Source organism: Beta vulgaris, chromosome 4 (genome assembly GCF_026745355.1).
Source record: "Beta vulgaris subsp. vulgaris cultivar EL10 chromosome 4, EL10.2, whole genome shotgun sequence".
Taxonomy (NCBI): domain Eukaryota; kingdom Viridiplantae; phylum Streptophyta; class Magnoliopsida; order Caryophyllales; family Amaranthaceae; genus Beta; species Beta vulgaris.
The window spans coordinates 36,764,653-36,791,482 of NC_079205.1; the positions used below are offsets into that span (position 1 = coordinate 36,764,653).

At 37.4% G+C, this 26,830-nt stretch overlaps 1 protein-coding gene across 2 annotated transcripts in view; it reads right to left on the bottom strand.

Moving 5' to 3' along the window:
• The window catches only part of LOC104907423 (uncharacterized), a 50,637-nt gene extending 31,848 nt beyond the window's left edge, over positions 1-18,789 (bottom strand). For both annotated transcript variants that reach the window (XM_010696354.3, XM_010696353.3), the window contains exons 1-9: positions 18,532-18,789; positions 18,071-18,423; positions 16,535-16,695; positions 15,020-15,085; positions 12,786-12,903; positions 12,515-12,624; positions 12,300-12,395; positions 7,386-7,506; positions 4,674-4,741 (exon numbers count right to left, since the gene is read on the bottom strand). In XM_010696354.3, the coding sequence (XP_010694656.2) occupies positions 4,674-4,741; positions 7,386-7,506; positions 12,300-12,395; positions 12,515-12,624; positions 12,786-12,903; positions 15,020-15,085; positions 16,535-16,695; positions 18,071-18,311 (981 nt within the window). In that variant the 5' untranslated portion in view covers positions 18,312-18,423; positions 18,532-18,789. The remainder of the gene's footprint in view (positions 1-4,673; positions 4,742-7,385; positions 7,507-12,299; positions 12,396-12,514; positions 12,625-12,785; positions 12,904-15,019; positions 15,086-16,534; positions 16,696-18,070; positions 18,424-18,531) is intronic.
• Between the last annotated feature and the right edge of the window lie 8,041 nt (positions 18,790-26,830).

The window sequence follows — 26,830 nt, forward strand, 5'->3', positions numbered from 1 at the left end:
TTCTTTACTTGGTCTAACAAACAAGAGGGAGACCCTCTGGTGTATTCTAAGATTGACAGAGTTTTTGTCAATATGTATGGGGGAGAAATTTTGTTTATGCTTTGGCAAATTTTCTACCTCAGAGTGTGTTAGACCACTCTGCTTGTATTGTCCATCTAGAGAGACCTCAAAATGACAAACATAGAGCTTTGAGGTTTTATAATATGTGGACTGAGGAATCTATTGACATAGTGACAAGAGTATGGCAGAAGCAGATTGAAGGGTGTGCAATGTATCAAGTGGTGAAAAAATTAAAAGGGCTGAAATATGAGTTGAATAGAAGTAAATTCTGTAATATAGAGAATGAAGCGATGTTGCTTATCAACACATGATTAGTATTCAAAAGCAGTTGCAGGGAGACTTGACTAATCATGATCTACAGTCTAAGGAAGCTGAAGCTAGGAAGAAGTATTTGGAGTTGAATCAAGCTAGAATGGCTTTCCTTCATGAGAAAGTGAAATGTGAATGGTTGAAAGAAGGAGATAGCAATACAGCATACTTCCATGCCTGCTTGAAAAAAAGGAGGGCTCAGTTCATATATACAGGATTAGAGATTCCCCTGGCTCATGGGTGGAGAATCAAGAACTTGTGGAGAAGGCTTTTATGGATTTTTATGTTGGTATGCTTGGCACTGCACAAAGAGTCTAGAAGAAAGGTAAGCAGAAGTGTGCTGAATAAAGGTAGGAGATTAAATAGTATTCAGCAGGACATGTTGCTACAACCTTTCTGTATTGATGATGTTAAAAAGGCTCTCTTTAATATTGATGATATAAAGGCCCGTGGCCTGATGGCTATTCAAGCTGTGTTTACAAGAAGTCATGGAGCGTTTTAGGAGATGATATAAGCCATGCTGTGTTAGATTTCTTCAATTTTGGAAAGATCCTAAGACAGACTAACACCACAAGTGTGACCAGCCTCAAGATGTAGAGAACTAGAGAACCATTGCATGCTGCAATGTGTTGTACAAAATCATTTCCAAGATGTTGTGTGGGAGATTGAAGAAGATTTTGCCTGAGATAATTGACCCTCTTCGGAGTGCTTTGCAGAGGGTTATCTTTCATATTATCTTTATATGCCAAGATATGTTGAGAAATTCGTAATAGACTAGCCTAGGGAGAGGAGCACTTTTGGTATTAAACAACTAGTTAGTTTTTAGTAGTAGCTTGAAGAATAAGCTAGGGAGTTAGGGAGTAAAAATCTCTATAAATAGAATGGAATAGGAAGAGAGAAATCATGTTGAATATTGAGTAGTATTTTGGGTGAACTTTTAAGAGTTCAATGGGAGAGAACAAGCCTCTCGAAAGGTTGTAATTATCATCTTATTTTACTGTTTTTTCCAGAAATTATCAATCAAGTCCATTTTACTTCTTAATCTTCTTCTCTAATCTGTCCAAGTGATGTTAGTTGATAACAAAATTATAAAAGAAAATCTGAGCCTGCTAGATGCACTATGAAAGTTGATCTAAGGAAGGCATATGACACCTTAGATCGAGAGTTTATAAAGGAAATGTTGGAAGGTCTTAATTTCCCTGAAAAATTTGTCAAATAGGTTATGCTTTGTGTAACTACTCCTAGTTACTCTTTGAGCATTAATGGGAACTTGTGTGGTTTTTTCAAGGGGAAGAGAGGAGTGAGACAAGGTGATCCTCTCTCACCTCACTTGTTTGTTATAGCCATCGAATATTGCTCAAGGCTGATGACTAAGATGCATAAGAAGCCTGAGTTTGCTTTTCATTACAGATGTACTGACTTGAAGATCACCCATCTCATTTTTGCAGATGATTCGATATTGTTCTGCAAAGGTAAGGTAAAATCAGCTATCATGATGAAAAGAGTGTCAGGGCTATTTGCCAGCCAAGAGAAGGCAGATGTCTATTTTGGTAATGTAGTTGAAGAAGTGCATAACAGAATTTTGCAAGTGATTGGATTTCAGAAAGGGAAATTCCCATTTAGGTACTTAGGTGTGCCTATTACCTCTAAGAGATTGTCTAAAACAGATTGTGATTTGTTGGTTGACATAATTCTTAAGAGAATTATTTGCCCTGAGCTCAAGACATTTTCTGTTTTAATGAGCCTCCACACTTATTGAGCTCAGGTTGCCTAAAGGAGTGCTTGACTCTATTACTGAGATTTGCAGAGCTTATGTGGGAAGGTAAAGTCTATACATCTAAACCTCCTCCTGTTGCCTGCCATGATATTTGCTTTGCTAAAAGTAGGGGTGGGCTGGGTATTCGAGAATGTCAGTGTTGGAATGCTGCAGCAATTGGAAAGTATGTTTGGCAAATCACAAAAAAGGCTGATCTGATGTGGATAAAATGGGTTCATTCAGTGTATATTAAAGACACCGAGTGGTGGGACTACAAAGCTCCTATGAATGCTAGATTTGTAAAGTTAAAGAGAAGATGAGAGCTGCTTACACAAGGAATCAATGGCTTAACACTGGAGATAAGTATACTATCAAAGCTGGGTACAACTGGTTGCATCAAGAAGGAGAAAAGGTTATATGGTCTCATTGGGTGTGGAACTCCTTTAATGTTCCTAAGCATTCCTTCATAGCCTGGATGACTGCTCAGGGTAAATTGAGAACTAGATCCAAGCTTGCTGCTGCTGGCATCTGTGTCGATACTAGCTGTGCCCTATGCTGTCAGCGTATTGATGATTGCCATCACCTACTTTTCAGGTGCACTTTTAGTAAGAAAGTGTGTGTAGGTCTTATGAACTGGTTAGAAATTAGAGTTGCTGCTGATGAAAGTGTTTTTACAACTTGGAAGAAGTGGGGTAGAAAGTTTCGAAGTAAAAGAAGATTGAAAGTGTGTTATGCTACCCTGGCTGCTGTTGTGTACCATGTTTGGTGTGCTAGGAATGCTGCTGTTGTGTACCATGTTTGGTGTGCTAGGAATGCTGCTGTCTATGAAGCTAAAGTTTCCCTGCACTGATAATGTTATTAAGAAGATTAAGCAGACTATATGTAATAGAGTGCAAAGTTTTGTAACTGAAAAGTGGTCTAGAGAAGATAGGAGTGGGTGGATTTGTTGTGTGCTAGATAAGTTTCTTGTGTAGTTTGTGTTTTTTTGGGGTTGTTTGTTGGTAGCGTTGTTGCTGCTTGTGCAGTTTAGGTTGTATGGTGGCTCTTTAATGTTTTTGGTAATAATACTCTTACATTTTACCAAAAAAAAATATTATCTTTGGGAACAAGAAACCCAAATAATCTGTAGATTACTCTTAGGACTAAGCCTCCCTGAAACGTGGCTACATCTCTAGGTAGAGCATACTGACTCATAAGACCTTCTATATCCGGTTAAAAGATCATCCTAACTTTGAACCCCAACAACATTTCTAGAAAGCCTATTTTACTAGAGATTCTTCAAAAACAACTACAATAAGGAGGTTCTCTTCTAAAGAAAGATTCTTGCTTTTTCTTCTATAAATCAACCTGTGAAGAACACAACAACAAAGCCAAAGCTTTAATCCCCATAAGGGGTCAGCTGTACGAGCCAAGATTTTATCTCTAGTGGTCATCCACATAGATCTTCAACCTCCATCATCAAATGTTATATGCTCCTATAAAACCCAACTTCTTCATAACAGTCTTACTACTACCTTCCACCCATGTCATCTTTCGTCTCCCTAGACTAAAATATCCATAATCCGGATCTCCACTACCTTACTCATAAATCCTCTAATCGACCTATCACATACCCAAATTAGCGTAATCGGCTCTCTTACTATCATCATGTAATATTTCATCATTTGTCTCATAAGATATATGGTTCTTGTGGTAGATCATCTCGGCATAAACCAACACTGGTTCTACAAAATGCTTGTGCATTTCCCCAATCTAGGCTCTCACTCTCCAAATATTTCATGGTATTACTTAAACTTTATCCCTAGATCATTCGACTAGCCTAGAGAGTCTCCTTTCCTAAGGTGTTTTTTCTCCCATCTTGCAGTATTTTGTTTGCCCTCCAAACCTTAGTGAATAAATATGTTACCAATCAATACCAACCTTCCTTACGCCTCTTCAGACCTCAATAAGAATGTCGTCTGCGTAAACTTCTTTCCTTATCCTCATTCTTCTTAATGTCTTCTCCACCTCTATTTTCTGAATTATCTGTGTATATCCCAGTTGACTTCTCGTTCCTTGATAGAGATATACTTCTTGTAACTCCCATTTGACTTCAATTAAACAACTCACAAGGTCGCCCTTGCTACAAACATTTCCTCACAAATCCTTGTAAGAGCTTCGTGCTTGGAGCGACTGGACTTTAGTGAAGTCATACATACAAAGATATATTATACAACCACAAAACTCTGAAATCCAAAACTAATTGAAAACCTAAAAAGGTAGCATAACAGAGAAAAATTGAATATTTATTAAGACAAAGGTCCTAATATCGAGAACTTCTCGAGCATCCTCAGCTCTACAACAAGACTTTAACTTGCTATCCTCTTTTCTTAAATTAACTTCCACATTATAGCCAAATAATTTACAGTATCTCTAGCAAAAAAAAATAATAATAATAATAAAGTCACAAGCGAGGGACTACGGTCAATCACTAAGTTCCACAATTTAGAAGGGTCTCAATGCATACTATATCCATGAGAATATATGCAATTGAATTGACAATGCTTACCTGATAATTCACTCTAAAACGACCAAGAAGACGACAAAACTCGTGGTAGTTATCATGCTGAGCAAGACCTGTTTTAACACATAGAAAGTTCCTTAGAACATGGAAGGAAAAAGAGGGAGAAAAAAAAAAAGATGACTACCACAGTTATGCTCTTCAAACATCGTTAAGACAAATATTAAAAACTCAAAACTGCTATAAATTAATTAAAAATCAATAACTGACATGACAGACCTTACATCATGAATAAGACAGATATGGTTACTTTGAGAAATAATTTCAAAATCAAACCCACAATGAGCATGCACTTGACATTCCTCCAAAACCCCACAATGGCATAAGCATATGAGAAGAGTCACCAGTTCACATCGAAGTTGGGAGCCCCCCCCCCCCCCGGCCCATTTCCCTTCACCCAACTAAGACTTTGTTTGGTAGGAAGGATTTGGATGGAAAAGAAAGGAAAGAAAAAGTAAAAACAAACTTTTTCATGTTTGGTAAAAGAAAATAAGAGGGGTTTAATTGGAAAGGAGAGGAAGTGGAAGGAAAAGAATACTCTTAAATCCTTGCTTTCCTTTCCTCCCAAAATCGGAGAAATTTGACAGGAGAGAAAGCTAACAAGCTTTTACCTATGTTTTCTTTATTTCCTTTCTTTCCTTTCGTTTACAAGTGACAACCAAACATGTGATTCCTCTCAAATCCACCAATTATATCAAACATTGGAAACTAGAACTACCTTCTTCTCTTCTTTTCCTTTCACTTCCTTTCTTTTCCCTTTACTAAAAAAATACCAAACAAAGTGTAACACACAATAAACCAGAAACATCTAAAACATTCAATTTGTAGTAGATTAACTCAAAGTACAGCAAAAAGACGCCAGCTTTACCATACACATAAAAATTCAACTTGAATATCAAAAGACTTGAGGTTTAATTTTACTTAAAGGACAGTGGTGCTTGAAATTATTAGCAATGGGCTGCTATTCTTAGCAACAGGGTCTTGGTACCGATTTGGCTTGCAGCAACATTAGTAAGTTTTCTTCTTCGTAAAAGAAACAGCAACATCGGTCAGATTTTCTCTTCTTAAGAGAAACAGCAACATCAGTGGGAACAGGAAAAGGCAGAAGAGTGAGAAGACTGGAATTCCCAACGAGTTCCAGATTGTACAAAAGCAGGAAAAAAAAACACACTGAATACAAGAAAAGCCCCAAAGACATCCGCAAGAGACGAAATGGTGTGATAAGATTGCCAAATTCCATTCATGAGAGAGTACACAGTAAATCTAACAAAGCCACAACAGGCTCCGTATTTTATAATTCTAAATACATCACCAATATCGTAAAACACTATGGTCTGCAAGTTATATCCATGCTGAACGGCCTACACGGAAGTAGGTGGAAGAAAGGCTGGGTTGCTGAAGTGTGGAAGATGGTCTCCTTGGCAAATTTTCGTGCATTTGGAAGGAAAAAAACTATTTTTGATGGTAGAGCTTTCCCACAACATCAAGACTTCAATGTTTTTTCTTGAGAATATTGTATAGCTGGATTCAAGTGTTAAATTTTCAGCAGCACTCAACAATCTTTGATTTTGCATAGAAATTGCTGCATGATAGTTGCAGAGCTTGAATTCTTGTTTCCCCTTAGCATTCCTTTGTATAAGGCAAAGATACTACATTGCTGAAAAATTAAACTCGGATGTGGATTTTCAATTTCATTTTTCTTTTTCTTTTGGGTGCAGATTTAGCATTTTAAAAAAAAATATTTGACAAAAATTTTCATCTAACTACTCTCATCAAGACAATCGAAGTAAGAAACAACTCTTAACAGTTTAAAAACTTAAATTTGACAGGTTTCCCCTCATACCAAAATGGATGTTCCCAGAGCGAGATTGTACATCGGGTAACAAAAAACTTGTCAGGTTTCCCCTCATCATAAAATGGATATTCGCAGCGCAAATTGTACATCGGGTAACAAAAAACTTTTCAGGTTTCCCCTCATCATAAAATGGATGTTCTCAGAGTGAGATCGCACAACGGGTAACATAAAAACGAGAGAACTGAGAATGGGTGCACTGTGCATAGCAGAGACAGAAAAAAGATGTGAAGAGCATATGAAAAGGGTCCTCTCCTCTGCTTCCACCATCCTCGCTTTATTAGTGCCTTTAGCAGCCTTTTGGAATTTTCTCCATGCTCACATCTGGCTTAAGCTTTTATATGAAGTATTTGTCCTCTCTATCTTAAAATGAAAAGAAGCTGCATCTAATTCAAGAATAAATTTAAAAATAAGTCATTATCTGGTTATGCACAACTCCCTTCGTCTTAAAGTACTTGCTCCTTTTTCCATCATGTGATGTGTTAGATTATTTACTCCATCCCTATATGGTAATATTTTCCTGTCTACTAACTGATCTCTAAAGTTGGGAATCACGTTTACCTAACCACCCTTTTTCGCTCTGTAGAATGGCCGAGTTTTTATTCCATGGTTATGTCTTGAGGAAGCAATGCAATACAAATGCTATCATACGAGTGAAAAGAAAACCATGTTATAACAGTTTTTCCTAATTTAAAAAACTTAAATTTTCATTTCATAAGACAAATATTATAGACACCCATTTTTGCAGGTTGTAACACTTTGAAATACGAATAAAATTAGTAATTAACTTTCGTTTAACTTTTCATGAGTTAAAAAAAATAGTAAAAAAATGAAAAAGTAAAGAGTACCGTGTCCACTCTGTAATATTTCTTTGGTTCCTGTCATTAAATGGGCCAAATATTTGGACCTTATATTGTCTGAAAAAACAGAGCGCCTTACTGAAGCCAAACGTACTAAGCATTCAAGAGCCTGAGAACAAAAAAAAGACAGAACGGTTAAAAAAACTGGTCTCTGCAATAGAATCGTATACATAACTGATAAAACAAAGATGATTAATGTTCAATCATATATAAGGCCACTATCAATAAACAAAAGCAGGACTAAGAAGAAAGAGACTTTTTTATAAATCAAAAGGTACAGGATACTATGGAATTAAAAATAGGATGTTTGGCGAATCAAACAGCACCACAAAGTCACAAATTAAGAATATTTTCATTTTTCAAAAATCTCATTAAAGAACGCCACATACAAATTCTATGTCCTTGCCAAAGTATCAGGGGCCTTTGGTTTGGGATAATCAAGAAAGGGAAAAGCAATGGTTCTACTCACTCCCCATTGTTATTGTTTTTTTCATTCCTCTTTGTTCCCTTTCATTTTTTTTTTATTTTTTTTTTGATTGGGAAATTAAGTCAGCCCAAGAGCTAACCCCTACCAAGGCTACTAGCCTTGTAGGAACTACCAGCACATTGGCTGGTAAAGCATGCAAAGCATGCAAAGGAAATACCCCAACATAATGTTGGGGGTAAGGATCGAACCCCTGACCTCAAGGATCAGAGGGGAGTGCTCTACCACATGAGCTAGCTCCTCATCCTTTCTTTGTTCCCTTTCATTGATTTCTCAAAATAAAATTATCCAAACCCTTGCTTCCAAATTCCCCTCCACCCCCCAGGACTCGAGTTCCCCTTCCAGATTTGAGGCTCCAACAAGAAAATCGTATATCAGCATCATCACTGGTCACCACCAGCTTGAGCCCACTTTCAAGTCCCACCCACCACACTCCCATTCCCCACCAGACTACCACATCCGGCCACCCATTTAACCACACCACTGCGATGTGTAACCAAACCACCAAATTCACCCTCCCATCACCATCTATCAGTCCACTACATCTCCTCTCTACCCAACGTCACACCAGCCAATCGTGACACTCTCACTACAGCCAAACAGACCACCGCCTCTCCAAACCCTTCAAACAAGGGGTTAAATAAAGGGAGTAGAGTTCGAGTTCGGGGTAGCTCGACTCGACAAGCTACCATTTCGAGTCGAGCTCGATAATCGAGTTGAGTCACACTCACTCGAGCTCAGCTTTGACCAAGTCGATCTCGAGTAGCACACAAGTGTCTCGTCTTCTTAGCACCCCTATGGTAGATGATAGGTTGGATTCAGGCAATTTGTTTCTGATGGTACTTAATATTTGGTATTAGAGTTTTTCACTCCAGTCGAGTTTCGAGTTGCTCAATCCGATTCGCCAACATCTTGAGTCGAGCTCTGACTTCAATTTGAGCTCACTTGAGTCGAGCTTTGCCAATGTTTTAATTGAATTGATCTCGAGTAGCTCGCAATTTATCTCATTTACGCCCCTAATTCCACCTCTTCACCCTCCCAAAACCATGTGTCACCCTTTAACCTCAACATTTTGCTAACATCATATTCCAAATTAGAGAGAGGGTGAGTGTACCAAAAGAAAGTGAGTTTGGTGAAATAGATCCTTAAACAAACTTAACTCAGAAATCAATCACGAAAAATATAAAAAGAATTTGGTCGTTAGTTGGAATGGAGAGTTTTAATTCAACAGTTGAAGCTTCATATTTTGAGCCTCCATATGACTCCGACCTCGAAAAGCTAATAACAAAAAAAAATATGGTGTGAATCAACTTTGAGAATGGTGGTTGCTCTAGCTTACAGAATGGAGGATAAAAGGAGGAGAAGAAGAATGGTTAAAGTGATATATGTTTCTTTTTCCTTTTTCTAGAACCAAACATCATAAAAGGGAATTGATTTAGGCTAATTTATATTGGTTGTGTAAATTCCTCATCTAAACCATACAAATAGCCATATTTTTCCCTTTCGCGATTAATTTCCTTTCTTTTAAGTGAAGCCAATAATGGTGGTTGCTCTAGCTTCCAGGATGAAGGATAAAAGGAGGAGAAGAAGAACGGTTAGAGTGATATATGTTTCTTTTTCCTTTTTTTAGAACCAAACATCATAAAAGGGAAATTCCTTATCTAAACCATACAAATAGCCATATTTTTCCCTTTCTCGATTAATTTCCTTTCTTTTAAGTGAAGCCAATAACACTGATTCGTAGCAATAACATGTGCCTTTTCCTTTACATCTGCTCTTTGTCAAATTTGGCCCTCTCAGAGTGTAGAGATTAGCTAAACAAGGAGGGCAAAAAATCGCAGGACAAAAATATCAATCAACACAACACAATAAAGAGAGGAACGTGAAGGGGGCTTTCGCATTGGGCTAACCTTACATTGGTTGTGTTAATTAATAATTAAATGGGGAAGAGCGCGCATTTATGTTTCTTCTAATTGGGTCTGCACAAATAAGTTGGGCTTGCTAGTTGATGTTAACTACTTAATTACCTATTTGATTTATTCAACACGTTATTTGAAAATTTATATATTTACCATGTATAGAACGCGGTCATATCATGATAGCTTTGTCCAATATATATTAAAACTATACTCTCAGACCCAAAAGAAAAATACAGTAGATGCCACTAATATACAAGGTCGAATGCCACTAATGAGAAATTTTCAATAGACAAAACACCGCATCAGTTGTAATTCATTCTCTTGCATCAGTTATGAAATGCTTCCACGAGACCACAAAAACATATATGGTTAATTAGTTACCACAAGTTCAAGTTTTACCTAATTAAAAAGCATGCATAAACAAAAATTACCTGAACATTTGAACCTATTTACGCAATGAAGCATGCATCAATTAACAATACTCATGAACATGTGAAACTATTTATCCATGACCAAACACCATTACAGCACAAAGCTAGAAATCAATCATCATAATCATGTAAGCCATTAGCATTATGGAAACAAATTTCTTCTTAGGTCGATGTGCTTGATTACATTTTTACTGCAGAAGTTACGCTTTAAAAGCAACTTATCTAATAGAAAACAAGTACTTTGCGCCTTTGCGGATATTTTAAGAAAATTTCTCATTTGCAACCCTGTGTTTTGGCTATTTGATATTCAGTAACCAAAAAAATAATTTATTTCATGCAGCGGCCTTGTATTATTGTTTATTCTACAACATGACATCAAATCATCAATGATGAATTGTTGGATTTTCCGTTGTCAAAGTTATAAATATTAAGTAATTTCACGAGAGCACATAATTGCACACAAAAAAATAGCACATAATTGCAAAATAAAAAAAAAATAGCACATAACCATGCAAATTTAATACAATACATGGCCATTTAAATTGGATTTTCTGATTACTTTATACAATTTTGTATTTTTCTTTAGTAATGCTCTAATGAAATTAATTATCCTTAATTAACCTCAAAAGGTAAAATAATGTCAGAGTAATAAACTATAATACAATGCCATTTCATCAACCAAATAATTTTCTTAGTTACCCTTTTAAATAACCAAAACACGAGGTTATCAATGACAATTTCCAAAATTTAAACCTTTGGACATAAAGTATCATCAAGGGGGTATATCGTATAAAGAGTAAAAGAAGTTTCATTTCTGTTACTCATTAGTCATTGATACTGACATGGAGAGGAACCCTTTTTTTATACTTCCTCCGTTCCGAAATAAATGTAACACTTCTCTCAAAAAACTCTTACATGAAGTAGAAAAGTGTTACATTTGTTTTGGAACGGAGGAAGTACAAGATAATTAATGTTGAGAGAGTCCATTCTTAGAATCAATAGAGTTAGGTAAACTTGCAAAAAACTCCCTATGTTATTTCCATCTCACCTAATAAGTTCTATAGAAAAAAAAAAGTAAAGAAACTACCAACTCATGGAAACCCTCCATATTTTTGTCCAAAAAACTCACTATACTTGTTTCCTTCCCTTTGCTGACCTGATATCTTTCTGCTTCAATTGTTCTATGATATGTCGCATATGTGCCAAACATCACCCCTTTAAACGACTACACTATGACTGGACACTTAATTACGGGAATGGTACGATTATCCCCACAAATATAAACCCGAATCTTAAGTTAGCAAAAAAAAAAAAGAGTATATCTAGTAAATTTAAAAAATCTACCCCAAACTAATTGTTGTCATATCATATCTATTACACAAGATTGTGGTGAAGTGGGTGAGGGGAGAAAGAACTCACAAATGGGAATGGAAAAATTACCCCCACAAATGTAAACCTTAATCTAAATCTAACCACACACAAAAAATTCTCAAAATACAGCAATGTCCCCCAAATACTAAAATCTAACAAACAGATTGATTAATGAAAATCTAGGAATTTAAGAAACAAGAAGTCTTCAATCTTGCTGTTGATGGCAAAAATGTGGTGATGCGAATGAAGAGGGAAAGAGAGGAAGACGATTGTCATGTCTAGAGTAATAAAGGGGTAAAATAGACATCTCCTATATTATAAAAGATGATAAACGGAAAAAAGTGGGCTCCTTTGGTGGAACTATTAACGTGAACAAACAAACTTATCAGCCCGTCTTCCTTTCTTATTATGCTATGGCGGCATACGAACATGTCATAAAATCTAATCTTAATGAGGCACATCTTCGGTCCATAATGCTGTCAACTTGAGTCAAAAACATCCAAGGACCATTATAACAAGAAACTCCCCAACCTACAAGTCGAAGTTATTGTAGTGTAAATGTGTGATAGTACACACACAGTTAGATTAATAGCTAAAAAGAATATACTCCTTAGCATGGAGCCAAAGAGTTCTATAAACAACCTTCATAGGAAAAGCTTAAAGCAAAATATATAGAAATGAAAAAAGCATCATAAACCTCCTTTGAGATTGGGGGCTGTGTAATAGCATAGTAGTCGAAAAATATTTTTAGTGTTGAAGGATCTTCAAGTATGGATTTCCAAGAGGAAGGAACCTGCAATAACACCACGAGTCTATCATCATTATAGAATGTAGACAATGAAAGCTATTGACTTTATTCAAACATCAAATAAGCATGATAACATGATATTTAGCAAAACAGAAATATCTAACCTGGACAGCACCAAACTCTTCTGAGCTCTCATCAACTGTCGTACCAACAAAGTCAAAAGATAAACATTTAAGCGCAAGTGAAAGTGCCAGCTCTTGCAACTTGCTTGCCACTACATATTGCACCGTAGAAATTCATTGTGTTAAGAGAAAAGTACAGATCAGCATTAATGGTAAAGAAATATATCGAGATGAAAAAGGGATTTCAGCAGTAGTACATCCATACTGTTAATACATAAAGGAAACAATGAAGCGAGATAATTTGACATATTACCATCACTCGAAAGTTGCTGCAAGGATGTTAGAGAGATTTGGAATGTTTGGAACAGTGATTGATCCCTGAAGGAGCACGCCACCCTCCGATGATGTGTGGACGGTAACCCTGAATTAGGCTAACAATTAAAAGAAATAAACATGAATGTAAGCAGGCAGTTCTGAGAAATCTTTTCTTCAACTAAAAGCAGTGAAAGAGAAAATATACATACATATATAATACATATAGAGAATAAAGTTCACATGATGACACTTCTGTCAGCGGAATAGTAAACCTTTCCTAAAAAACTAGTCCTTTATTATGATATTACATGGTAATGATATTTCCTGGAAATGCAATCCTTTTGAAAGATTGGCCCGACAAGGAAAAGTGGCTACATTTTAGCCAAAATGGATTACATATTGGCTAAAAAGGATTACTAAGAATAGAAAACAATCGATGTCGGATCTTGCCTAAAGATCAGAGGATAAATTTATCACAGAGATTTTGCTCAAACTTCATACTTGACCACATCAACTTTCTAGTGACTTTAATCAATAAAGATATAGTTTAGACTCTTAACCTTTTAACCCTCAGACTCAATTCACTCTTAATAATTATACCATCAAATCTTAGGAGCTCCACGGCAAGTAATGATTAGTTGTTGAACTGAAAATTTGCAGACCCAAATGATAAATATCCAAGACCTTCTCCTAGGCTCTTCCTAGGACTTTCTTCTCCAATGCACAAAATGAGCAGATTGATCTTTACACTATGCTCAAGAACTAGCCTTAAGAGTTAAGACTCCCGGCAAAGTGACCCTAAGGAGATGCAAATGTACACAACCTTATCCTAGGCATTGTAAACCATTAAAGAGGTTTGCTTCATTATAACCCCGCATAGAAAACAATCTAACAATCAAAGATTAAGCCGTTATTTATGTTTCAGTAAAAATTAGGTCTTCGTACAAATATCAAAAGTAAGTGGAATGAAAAGTTATAATAATTATTAAAAACATTTTTAAATAGCCACCGATATTAAAAAAGGAGTCATTTTTGGGGGAATAATTCCCCTACAACTAATACCAAAATGTTTGCAAGGAAAACTTAGAATAATATAACACCGATTAACACCACCACCACAACCCCAACAACAGCAGAAACTACTACAACAATGAAGGCAGCAGCAAAACATTTGGAGAATAAGAATAATGGGAAAGGGTTGTCAGCTCTTTTTAAGTTGTGGTTGAAGAGAGCCCCCCACTTGAGGTCAACAACATGAGTCTTAGAGCACCACAATATCTAGTAACAGCCGTCTATTCTATATGTTCTACTGTGTCATATATTGTCCAATAGTCTTCCAATTCTTCGGCTGCTGTCTCTTCTTCTCTGAAAATCACTTAGAAAGATCTCGCATTTCTGACAGGAGCATTTGGATGCTTTTGTTTAACACGACAGAACCATTCAAGCCTTAACTCCCTTAATATAGTGGGGGATTTCGAACTAGAAATATCCCCCCCCCCTCTCTTGGAACGCAGTGGCTTTTGCACGTTGAGCTTAAACCACTCAAATCAGAGCACAAAGAGAGCCGGGATCAAAGCAAAAGGTTAATACGAAGGAAATCAAATCTTCAGTAAACTTCAGGTGATTTCTTTCAGTAGAAATATCTTTGCAGGTAATATAGCAGTCCGAAATTCATGCTAATAGACTCATCTACTCCTGTCTCCTGGTTGGCTTGATTTATATGTTAAATTTCCTCGTAGACTTCATAAAAACTTGTATAGCAAGCACCTAAGATGCACAGTCAGCAAATGCCATTTAATTTTATCTAAAGTTTGATCATTTACAAGGTTTGGAGAGAAGGTAACTCTAAGTAGAAAAAATCAATTCCAAACCAAAAAGCTATTAGATATGAGCATTCATTATTCTTTTGCGTTCTAAATGTTTGCTTGTCTGGACAGGAGAGACCTACTCCCTTAGTGCAGTTGCAGTCTTGCAGATCTAAAATATTATTCAAGCAAAAGCTTTCATCATTGAATTAGAAAGTACAATATGAACTCAGAGAACACAACAGAAGAATCACAAGTCGTTCAGAAGCTAATAATATAAAATCAGTGTGCCTATTATCACTCATGCAATACTTAGTCTCCCCCCCCCCCTCCCCCCCCCCCTCCCCCTCCCCCTCTTCAATTCAAGACCAAACTAAAAAAGTTTATGTTACAAATGCTTAAAACAGTATTACTGTAGAAGACAAACCTGGTTCATCTCAGAAACAAGCTGATTCAATATCTTCAACCCAATTGCATAGTGATGCGGTGTTGCCTGACAATTTTAAAAGAATGAGAATAAGAATTCACCCACATTAATAAATGCTTGATTTCAAATCATTTTCTTCATATAAGAAGGAACAGGAAATTGTAAGTTATGCATTATCTCTAACCACAGTGTTAGCCATTAACCAATACTCAAAGGTCATTTTTGGACTACTTATAAGTTGGATACTTGCAACAATAAGAACAAGTTGGCTCCGTCAACAAATAAATAACTATTCATAATCATTCCAGGGTGGTACTGGCATAAGTAGAAATTATCAAGGGCAGTAGATCTCGGTAAACCAAGCATTACAAAAGAATAGATTGACAGAAGAGCCTCATTTGAGGTCCGAAAGCTATCTATATAATCTTGTTCTTGCTGAGATTATATCCAACAAAAGATGTGTTTGTTCAAACACATCATACTATGGCTTGTCAAACAAACATTATATGCTCGTGTATTTTATTTGGAGAATTTCAGTTGCTTAACTTGTCACAAATTTCACCAACAGGATTATTGTATAATGAGCAATGTCACAAGACAAATTATAACTATCATGGGGTATGAATTGCCTGCAAAAACTGTTTTCTAAGTTTCTATTTGTATGTTCAGCTATGCCCTTCATCTGTGCCCAAGTAAAGGTCATTTATAGCTAAATGGTCCACGCCAATTCAATTCACACACATACAAAATAAATTCTTGGAAAAGCTTATTTCTGTCAAGATATTTTGAAGATGCCCATTCATCTTCAATGAGATGATTATTTTACACACAATTTACTGATGTTTTTTTCTCTTCACTAAGATGATGAACTTATATGAGCACACATATTGCGACTTGCTTATGGGCTATCATCAAAGACTGGAAGTTGTTAATTACAAAATTTCACCTCTGGTACGATAACCACTCATATGGACCCCATCACTTACAGTGTCCAAAGAAGTCAAGACGTACATGCACACACAATCTTACTTCAACTTATTGAGGTTTTGAAACAGTAAAGAGAGAATTCACAGTAGAAAAACACAAAACAAAAAAGCAATTTCATAAAGCAAAAAACTGACAAGAAACATCCAAAGTTTAAAGGTCTTGCCATAATAATCCGAAGTTTGCATTGTTTATAAAAAAACCTCAGTTTGTGAGTAGTCTTCCCAATTTGATCAAGAAACTCATTACCGATTGGAATATCAAAAATATCTCTTACTCTTCTCTTTCTCCATGTTTATTTTTCTCATCTCCCCCCCTCCCCCCCTCTTAATCCATGCAATTTAAAGCCTACACCTAGGAGAATGATGTCCCAGTTCAATGTTCTTTTTATGACTACTACATATTATTTTTATCAAATTTTCATATTCTTTTTTTATCCGGAAATCTATTTGAAAAAATATAATATATCATCATCACACCAACCAAACTTTGATGAATGATAGTCTATTTGAAACAATGTATCTTATTCACCTGGCTAAGAAAGCTCATTGACTCTTTAACCACTTCTCGAAATCTATCATCTTCAAACCAACCAAACTTTGTGAGTCGGCACAGCAGTTGAATCAAAGACTGTATCACAAAATGCTGTAATTCAGGCCCTCTTGTAGCCAAATAATTTATCAGGTAGTTCCCTGCACATAAATAGATACATATAAAAGAGGTCAGTCGAGAACGAAAGTTTTACTCAAAAATAGCAGAGATTATCATTATGCCAATGTTAGCCGCCCTCCCTGTGGTGCGGATCATCCTGCTTAAAGAGGCAACACCTAGCTGAAAGGAGAAGTTTGAGATTATTGTATTACTAGAGCACATATCATAGAACAACTACCAAATCCAGCACCTCTCCGTACTTATGGTATCACTTTTAATGACAAAAAGTATGAGGGCCCACTAACCAAATGTATAGAACCAGCATAACAAATGCAAAACATCAGCCAGCAACAGATACATACTTAAAACCAGCCAGTGTGAAATCTAAGATGGTACCAGAATTTCGAATTTGAGGTTAGATATATAAGACTCACTATACATAGAGAAATCCATAAAACTCAACATAGCAGCTCAAATTAGAAAAATCTGATACATCACTGCCAATATATGAATTGAAATGACATTGCAAGAGATAGAAAAACAATTTATTCACCACTCCATTAAAGAACGGAACTTTGCTTTTCATCTGATGAGATTTGTGTTCTTAACATTAAACAGTAGCATACTACTAATAATCCAACAATACTGTAAGGCACTAAACGTAGTTCAACTAGAGATAAATGAGTTCTTAACACCAACCCATAGCATACAGCAACCTTAATGCCTCTCAGGAGACTCCCACCTATGTGAGCTTAGATGTATAGTCTTATATCATACCATTGCAAAGAAGTAACTCCCATTCAGCCATTGATTAGAAAAGGATAGGCATCATAATAAGCAAGCAGCTCAGTACTCATGAGTCATGACATGTTTGCTTTAGTCGATACTCGACACTAATTTAAGCTGAAAAGCTTGCACACTAATGATGCTTACAGCTTTCTCATCATATATGTTCAAAACTTTTGTCCATCATTCAAGCATAACAAATTCTACAATAATCACTCCCTCAAGTCCTTGACTGCTACACTAACTATATCCATTTGAGCACCTCGCCTTGTAGATAGACCGATATAAAATAATAAAACTTATGCTCTTCAAAATCCACAATAATTGAAAAAAGGAAGTGTTCATCCAAACATGGGTAGTGAGCTAGGGTCCCACAGGGTTCCACCTACATTGGCCTTTAGTTAACCCTACATCCAATTTTATTATAAGATCTGATACGTAGCCCAACTGATATAGAGACCCTTTCATACTGCTGGCAAATTCCACCATTTCCCCAACTAGAATGTCATTTGTTTCAGAGCCATAAACACGCACAATCCCATCTCCATTCATTTACTATCAATAACTGATCGCAACAATAAATTGATTTCAAAACCAAACAAAAACCAGACCACAGTCAGCTGCACTTACTGATATCAAGGCGAAGCTGCAACGACAGTGAATGATCTGTAACTTGTTTCAACAAACTCGAACTCGCGAGCATCAATGCATATGGTGTTGATGCATTGTCTAAAATGTACTGGCATTGCGGAATATACTCAGAATTCGTCGAAAAACATCTCAAAGTATTCTCAGCATGAGCTCTTTCTGCTGAGTCCTGTGAATTGTACAGCCTCTCACATAATGCCTCCAATTGTTGTAAACTCTCCATGGTTTCCGCACTCGAATCCAACTCTTTTCACTGCCACTCAATCAGCAATGTACCCAAGATCACAGTGGCGAATCCAAGGGGGGTTCAGTGGCTTCAACTGAACCCCCTAAATCTGAAATTATTTTTATTATTTAAGCCAACTTAGTTGTAAATTAAAATTACAAATTTTAGATCATCATATAACTTACAATATATATAGTCAAATTACTACTAAACAAACCTTAAATTTTTTGGAATCGTCGAAAAAAAACCTTCAATTTCTTTCCTCCAGGAGTAACTCGAACTGATGCTGGAAATACGAAATTTGAGATCGAATTTTTAGATAGAAAATAAAACTCTTTCAAAATATGTAATCTGTAATCAGTAGAAAGAGATGGAATTTCCCTAACAAATTCTACGCATTTGGAATTTGGAGATTTAGGGTTATAAACTTCTTCTTTTCTAATTTCTATGTTTCCTTTTTTTTACTTTCTTTTCTCCTTCTTTTTCTCTATTTCCCTCAACAAAAGAAATATGGAAGTTTTTTCAATGAAAAATTGGAATTTTTTCATTGAATAATGCAAAAAAATATTAATTTCTAAAATGTGCTCCAAATAAATAAATTTCCTTCGTACTGTCCATGTAGGACGGCACGCGAAAAAATGTTTTTTTTTTGTTTTAGCGCAGGTAAACCGCTACTCCAAGTAGCGGTTTCATTTAAACAAAACCGCCACTCGGAGTAGCGGTTCATTCACATAAACCGCTACTCCGAGTAGCGGTTCATTCACATAAACCGCTACTCCGAGTAGCGGTTTTGATGACTGAACCGCTACTCTGAGTAGCGGTTTTATTTCCCAGTTCCACCGCACAAGTAAACCGCTATTCGGAGTAGCGGTTTTGTTGCAATAACACAGCGCACTGCACTGTTTCCCCATAACTGGCCAAGTGCCAGAAACACAAAAAAATCCAGCAATCCCAAACAAGTATCCAACCTGCAATTCCAGCAATTCCAAACAATTATCCAACCTCCAATTCCAACAATTATCCAACCTACAATTCCAGCACCAAATTCCATTCAACAACACCAACTTCATCCACACATTAATCACCAATCACCAAGTTCATCCACATTCAAATTTATGCAAAAAAAATTTAATGACGAGTTAGATTGAGAAAATATGTCAATCACAAACAAAGTTTAAAATGTAACATAATGTTAACTAACTATACAAACAATAAATGAAAATGCTAAGACCCTCTCTTCTTCTTTTGTGAAGGTGTAGATGAACTAGGTGTGGTCTCATGAGACTCTGCAATGGCATCAAGAGAAGGGGGAGTAGTGTCAGAACGTCGTCGATAGGTCCTCTGACTGACTGGAGGTGAGAGCAAAGTTGTCGTGGTAGATATATGGGCAGTAGACGTAGAAGATGTAGAAGTCGATGTATATCCAGCAGAAGTAGGCACGCCCTGTACGATGTGGCCATGTCCAGCTCGACCAACAGCATCAATACACAGTCCCCTCATGGTCTACAATGTTTGTCCATACAACTGACGCACCATATCTTGAGGCAATGACTCAGAAGCCTCTAGTACAGTACCGCACCTATGAGCAATATCAGATAAAGTATGTGCCTGCATAGAAAGAAGAATACATATTATATAGTCGTATAAATAAATAAAAGTACAACTATAAATCATTGGACTTACCAGTACTATATCTGCAGACGCAGGCTGATAATGTGTAGAAGGTGGTCGCCTCAATGGATTCGTCATGCGTAACCTCGTGATGCGACGATACCATATCATATACTCCTCAATGGATGAGTACGACCACTAAAAGGAGTGCCTTGAACTATGTGTCCCTCGCGCTCATCCCACTGTGCAATGTAAGGTCGATGTCTGAGCGGATAGTTCTTGTTCTTCGACCTCCGATCTATGCCATGAAGGGTTGTGCTCGTATCACAAGGTGCTGGAATCGTCGGCTCGAATCCAAACTGGCGCATAACTCGACCAGGGAAATGGAACTCTACAATGTCGAAACAAATAAGTGGGGCCATTGTGCGCCATACATGTCAATCAGCTCGACATATAGCAGGTAACAACGCCAGTCTCGCATCAGTATATGGCTGCCAAGTCATCTACAAAAAAAGAATCTTGCAAATATTAGGCATGTGAGAAATGTCTACCAATGTATATAAGTTAGGCAAGTACAACCCGATGTACCTGCTCGTCCGTCTGATGGTCAAGTGCATCCCTGTAGTAAGGAAGCCCACCTGCTAAGTGGGACCTAGTGAGGTGTACTCGAAGCCAACTGAAAAGAAATACAAGTTAATATCCATGAGAAAAATGAAACTAAATAATGTTAACAAATGTGAGACATTGAATATTACATGACAGCTAAGGGGTCAATCCCCGGAACATGCTGGGAGCCTAAAATAGGAACAACCTTGCCAAACTGTGGAGGTGGGTCCCGCACCCTCGAAATCTGAGGTCTGCCGATGTGTATGTGCTCCCATGCCCAAATCTATAACAACAAGACAGGGCCACCTAACTCCCTCGCACCCCTCTGTGATGCCCGACATAGCTGCCGATACAGGTATGCAAGGGTCGCACTACCCCAACTATATGTCCCTGCTACGTCGAGATCTGCTAAAAGTGGGTGATAAAGAACCTGGACTGCATCTCCACTCTTGTCAGCAAAAAGAATGGACCCCATCAACACAAGAATGTAAGCCCGTGCAAATCGATGTACTGTCACCTCATCAGCATCGTTCGGCAACAAGAAAAAATGATGCCGAAGCCATGTCAATCTCAAAGACGAACCCTGGAGAACTTTGGGCTCGTTCTCCGGTGTGTTGGGCCAAATCCCCATCAACTCGAAAACTAATGCAGCCCAGTTACCCTCGCCTCGACCAGTAACAGGTGCCCCGTGCACTCTAAGTCCAAGGATAACAACGACATCCTCTAAAGTAATCGTCGCCTCCCCAACAGTCAAATGAAAGGTATGGGTCTCCTGTCTCCATCGCTCCACTAATGCCGTCAGAATGGTCTATCAATCTCCAAACCTCCCCTACCAAACGATGTATGCCGAGAAAACCAGCACGCTCGACCTACCGAAGAACCCTCTCGTGAATCTCCCAGTCAAGATACAGACTATGGTGATGCAACCGATACGATAATACCGTGTCTGCTACTCCCCTCCAGACATCCTCACTCCGATGCTGGTCCTGGAGGGTGAGAACGTTGCGATCAGTGGGGCCGGGAAAGATGGATTGCGCCATCAGACCTAATAAGAAAAAAAAATACCGGTTAGTAACACAATGACGACTATGAAATAATATAAATTTATGAAATTTAAAAAATATGAAAACATTTACCCAGATGTTCCTTCACCGTTCTTATTAGGACATCTTTGCTTGTTGTGTCCTGAAACCTTACAAATGCTACATTTATATTTGCCAGGCCTATCAGCTGCATCCATTTCATTTTGTATTCGAGTGGACCTTGGACGTCCAGCTCCACGTTTTAGCCTTTCATCAGCTATAATTCTCGGACCATCATATGGAGAACAATTATGTATATCAGGCACAGGCTTGAAAAAGGACATATAAGTAGATCGATACGAGCTAGTCAGAAAAGAAGCGTCCACAAAACCACTATATGACAAGCTCCGGTGACGACATACAGCAAGGACATGAGAACACGACAACTTATATATTATGACTTTCTCACATGTACATGTCTTCTGCATTAAGTTCACTGTGTGTTTCTTTCCACCTTTCCCGGCAATATGGTCTCCACGTCCAGTAGTGACCTCAAATAGCCCTCGTTCATAGTCAAACACAATCACCTCATGAGCACCTGCCTTCTCCATGTTCTTTTCAATGATGGTAGTCGCCTTCGGGCTATAATCATGGCCTTCCTCAAGTCTTTTTCTACCCAATTCTCTCCTTGTAGCAAAATAAGAATTGACACGATAAAATATCATTTTTACCAAAGCAGTGATCGGAAGACATCTTGCCCCTTTTAGGACACCATTAAACACTTCAGACATGTTCGTGGTTTGCACACCATATCTACACCCACCATCATGATGCAGAGACCATAGATGAAGGGGAATGTCCAACAGATATCTAGCTGCCTCGACATTAATGGAGCCAATTCGATCCATATAGTACAAAAACTTCCTTTTCTGCCTAGCATATGCAGCTTTTCCGAATAGATTCTTGATGGCAGCATTCTTATACTTCGTATTCAAGTTCGAAGCAAGATGTCGCACACAAAAGCGGTGATGTGCATATGGTTCTTCCCATCCACTTTGAGGCTCATTCATAGCTGCAAGGATACCCCTATGACGATCAGAGATGACACACAATCCTTTCTATCTGTGACAGAACGTCTAATGCAAGCTAAAAACCAAGACCAGTCCTCCGTGCTTTCTTCCTCCACAACAGCAAAGGCAAGTGGGAATAGCTGGAAATTAGCATATGTTCCCATAGCAATCAATAATTTGCCTCTGTATTTCCCGTACAAGTGAGTACCATCTATAGTGATAAGAGGTCGACAATGACAGAATCCGGAAATGGGGGGTTTAAAGGCCCAGAAGACCCTCTTAAAGATGTGCGTAGTAGGATCTTGTGTTGGGATCGTACTCCAATAAACGACAGTGCCTCGATCGGACTCTTTCAAGGCTTGCAAGTACCTCGGTAACTCTTGATACGACTTATCCCAATCACCAAAAATATTGCTTATTGCCTTTTATTTTGCTAACCAAGCTCTCTTATATGTTATTGAAAATAATTGATATTGGTTCTTCACAAAAGTCAAGATGGACTGAATTTTAAATGAAGGATCAGTCCTAATGAAATCCTCAATAAGATCAGCAACGAAATCTGATGAAATGAGAGGATGGTCTCCACATGTTATGTCTCCCAAACAATTGCTTGCATGTGGACCAACATATCGTACAATTTTGAATGAGAACGACTTAGTCATGATTGCACGCAACCTCCATGGATAGTGACACACTTCCTTTCCGGCACATTCAATGACATACTTTGTGGGCTCTGACTCTAACCCGAAACATCTGGTTTCTAGAGATCGACCATGCTTTCACAAAATTCTTTAATTGCTACAATGAGGCAAACTCTTGTCCTATCTCAAATTCAGAAGCCACAGTCAATGAACCAGTGCAATTCCAAGTCATCCATGAATCTATTAACCTTTGATCAACTTCGTCAACTCTAAGCCAATCTTGTGAAGGAACACCAGCCTTTATTGCCTTGTCAGCTATTTCTCTTGCATCATCATCTCACCTATCAGAATCCACTCTCCGTTTCCCAAAAAATCAACATCATTTTGATGTAGAGTGTCGAGATGGAATGTGGATGGTATGTGGGAGACGAACCAGGAGAAATAAACTCATTCATGTGCTGATTGACATAATGTGGGTCTGATAACATGCTAGTAAATGATTCAAATTGCATATTAGGAGCTGATGTCGGTACCTCCATGCTATCCCTAAAGTCCATTGAAGGTACATAACCCACATTACTTTGCAGATTTATCTCCTTGGGAACTTGTTCAATGTACACCTCCATTGCCATGGCTGACGTTTGTGTCACTGAAAGCCACATAGCACTCAGTGACTCGTCATCCTCTAGTGCAATTGGCACATATTTTCCCGGCTTCGGATATCTCATAAACAATTTCAGTTCCACACACATACGATCACATCCAACAACGTCATATACTCTATTTAGAATCTCTTCAAACATCATACCGGAATTGATGAACAAATTTTTTTTCCTTCCACCTCTATACACAATATCAACATCATTTTGAGATAATTCACCATTCCAATAAAGGTGTAGAGGATATTTAGGTTGTTTCATATTCTACATACAAAAAAAAATAATGTTTAAGTTATTCTTATTCTCCACATTCAAACAATATGAACACCATTCTTCACCTATACTAGTAATATTTGCAACTTAAACACAACAATTCATGCAAAATCAACCATCACAAAATGCTCAACGCCATTTTTAACCAACTAACAACTAAATTATACTAATCAAATAACTAAAACAATATGCTAATCACCTTCCAATTATACTAATCACCTTCCAATTCATACAAAATCAACCATCACAATATGCTAAATTTTTAACCATCAACAACTAAATTATACTAATCAAACTAAACAATTTCCATCTAACAATTACAAACCTAAAATACATAAAAAATATGGCATGCTAAGCAAATTCAATTAAAAACTGAAAAAAAAAACTCACAAAAATCAGTTCAGGCTAGGGCTAGGCTGGCGGTGGTGGTGCGCCGGTGAGGTGCGTCCGTGAGCGGTGTGCGGCGCGGTGAGCTCCAGTGATGGTCGTGTGCCGTGTGCGGTGTGCGGTGCGGAACTCCGGTGGTCGTGCGTCCGTGAGCGACAGTCGTGTTAAGAGAGAGAGGGAGAAGAGAGTTTGAGAGAAAATTACTTCGCGTGTGAGAAATTGGGGACTTAGGTCTGATTTTGGGGATTTTATTAAACCGCTACTCGAAGTAGCGGTTTTCATTAATGAACCGCTACTCCAAGTAGCGGTTTATAGGCGCGGGTCCAAAGCCATGTAAACCGCTACTTCAAGTAGCGGTCAATGCTTGTGAACCGCTACTTGAAGTAGCGGTTAATTTTAAACATAACCGCTACTTGGAGTAGCGGTTTTTATGCATTAATCGCTACTTGAAGTAGCGGTTTTACTGAAGTTCAAAAAAAAAAAAAATCTCGCGTGCCGTCCTACGTGGACGGTACGCAGGGAATTTATTTTTTTTGGGGAACATTTTGGGAATTAATACCCTTTTTTGCATTATTCAAGGAAAAAATTCAAAAAATTGTGTTAAATTAACGAGTGTGTCTTGTAAAAAAAAAATTTTAGGAGCGTCATGTTATAGGAAGACTAAAGGTGATCTTGAGCTGGATCGAGCCTAAAAAGATTGTCCATTGGTTGGGTCGGGTTAAAATTTTGTGTCCAAAGCTTGCTATGTTAGGCAAACATGAGCGAGCTTTTCAGACCAAAAATAGACTAATAAGTCATTTTTGTTTTGTCCAAAGCTCGGCCTAAAGCAAAAAAAAAAATCGGATCGGGTCCGACTGCGGGCCAAAAAATTCTGCCCAAACCTCGCCAAAAATCGGGTCGGGCCACGTTGAGTTGATCGGTTCTAAGGAAGACTTGTTTTGTAAACAAAATTTCTTACATGTGAGCTAATTTAATTGTTTAATGTTATTATGAAAAAAAAAACTCATTCATGTCAGTGTATTATGTTTTATTTTGAAACTGTTTCATGTCATTTTTAAGTTTATTCATATCATTTATAAAATTCTTTTACGTCATTATTATGTTTCATATTTACTCCGTTTAGAAATAGTTGCACCATTTGCATACTATTTACTATTCACATCTTAAATTATGATTGTCTTTGGTGATTACATTTTAAGAAAAACATAGTCATGTGGGATATTGTTAGATGCATCTTAAATGTATGTTCTTTAATATCAACTTTATATAATTTTTACTTATTGGTAATTAAAGATATTAATATTGGAAATCATGCATCGGCAAGCGTGAAAACATAAAATGGTGCAACTATTTCTAAATGGAGGAAATATCATTTTGAAACTCACTCACACCTCACCACTAGGATCCCTCCATAACTCATTTCTTCTCCTACATCCACTACCACTACCACTACCACCACCAACAACAATAACATCAATGTCCCTTATTCTCTCTCCTCCACGTCAGCATAAGGCCGAAAACTTAATTGTAGAGTTTCTTCGATGAACAATCCATTCATCGATCCTATCCCTCTCTTCCTCTTCCACTCACTCAAATCCACCACCGACAATTTCGTCGTTCGTTCAAGTTCGAGAAGGAAGAACTTATGTTTTCTCCAAATCTGCTACCACGTGTTCCATACTGATTGTATGGACACATCGCTTAACTGGAACCAATCATGTCCTCTTTGTCGATCATCTTTTTTTTTTGTCAGATTCTGAACTTGATATGAATGCCAAGCTAACATGGATTAGAATTCAATAGAAAACGCCACTTAGGTGTGAGTAACCCTAAGTCTGAAATAAGAACACAACGACCAAATATTTCAATGTTAAGTGGTCACTCCTAAACTTTCAACAATGAATCTTAAACACACTCAAACCACACCTAGAATTAAGTTGATTAACTTTCATTAACAGTCTCGAAAATTAATTAATAAAAGATTGAAGCTTATGAATTAACTCATAAACAATTAGCATGTTTTTATCACAAAATCACTCTAATCCATGTAGCGAGGCTAGACGTGTATTTATATCAATAATAAGTAAGAAAACCTTACTCTGTAAGCATCCACATGGCCGGCTACACAAGAGACAGAGAGAGGAAGCTATCCACTTAAAACAAGCCTAAAATTAAGGAAAATACTACATTTAGGAAGGATATGCAAATCTTTTGTTATATCCTTATAAACCATACGACATTCACTAA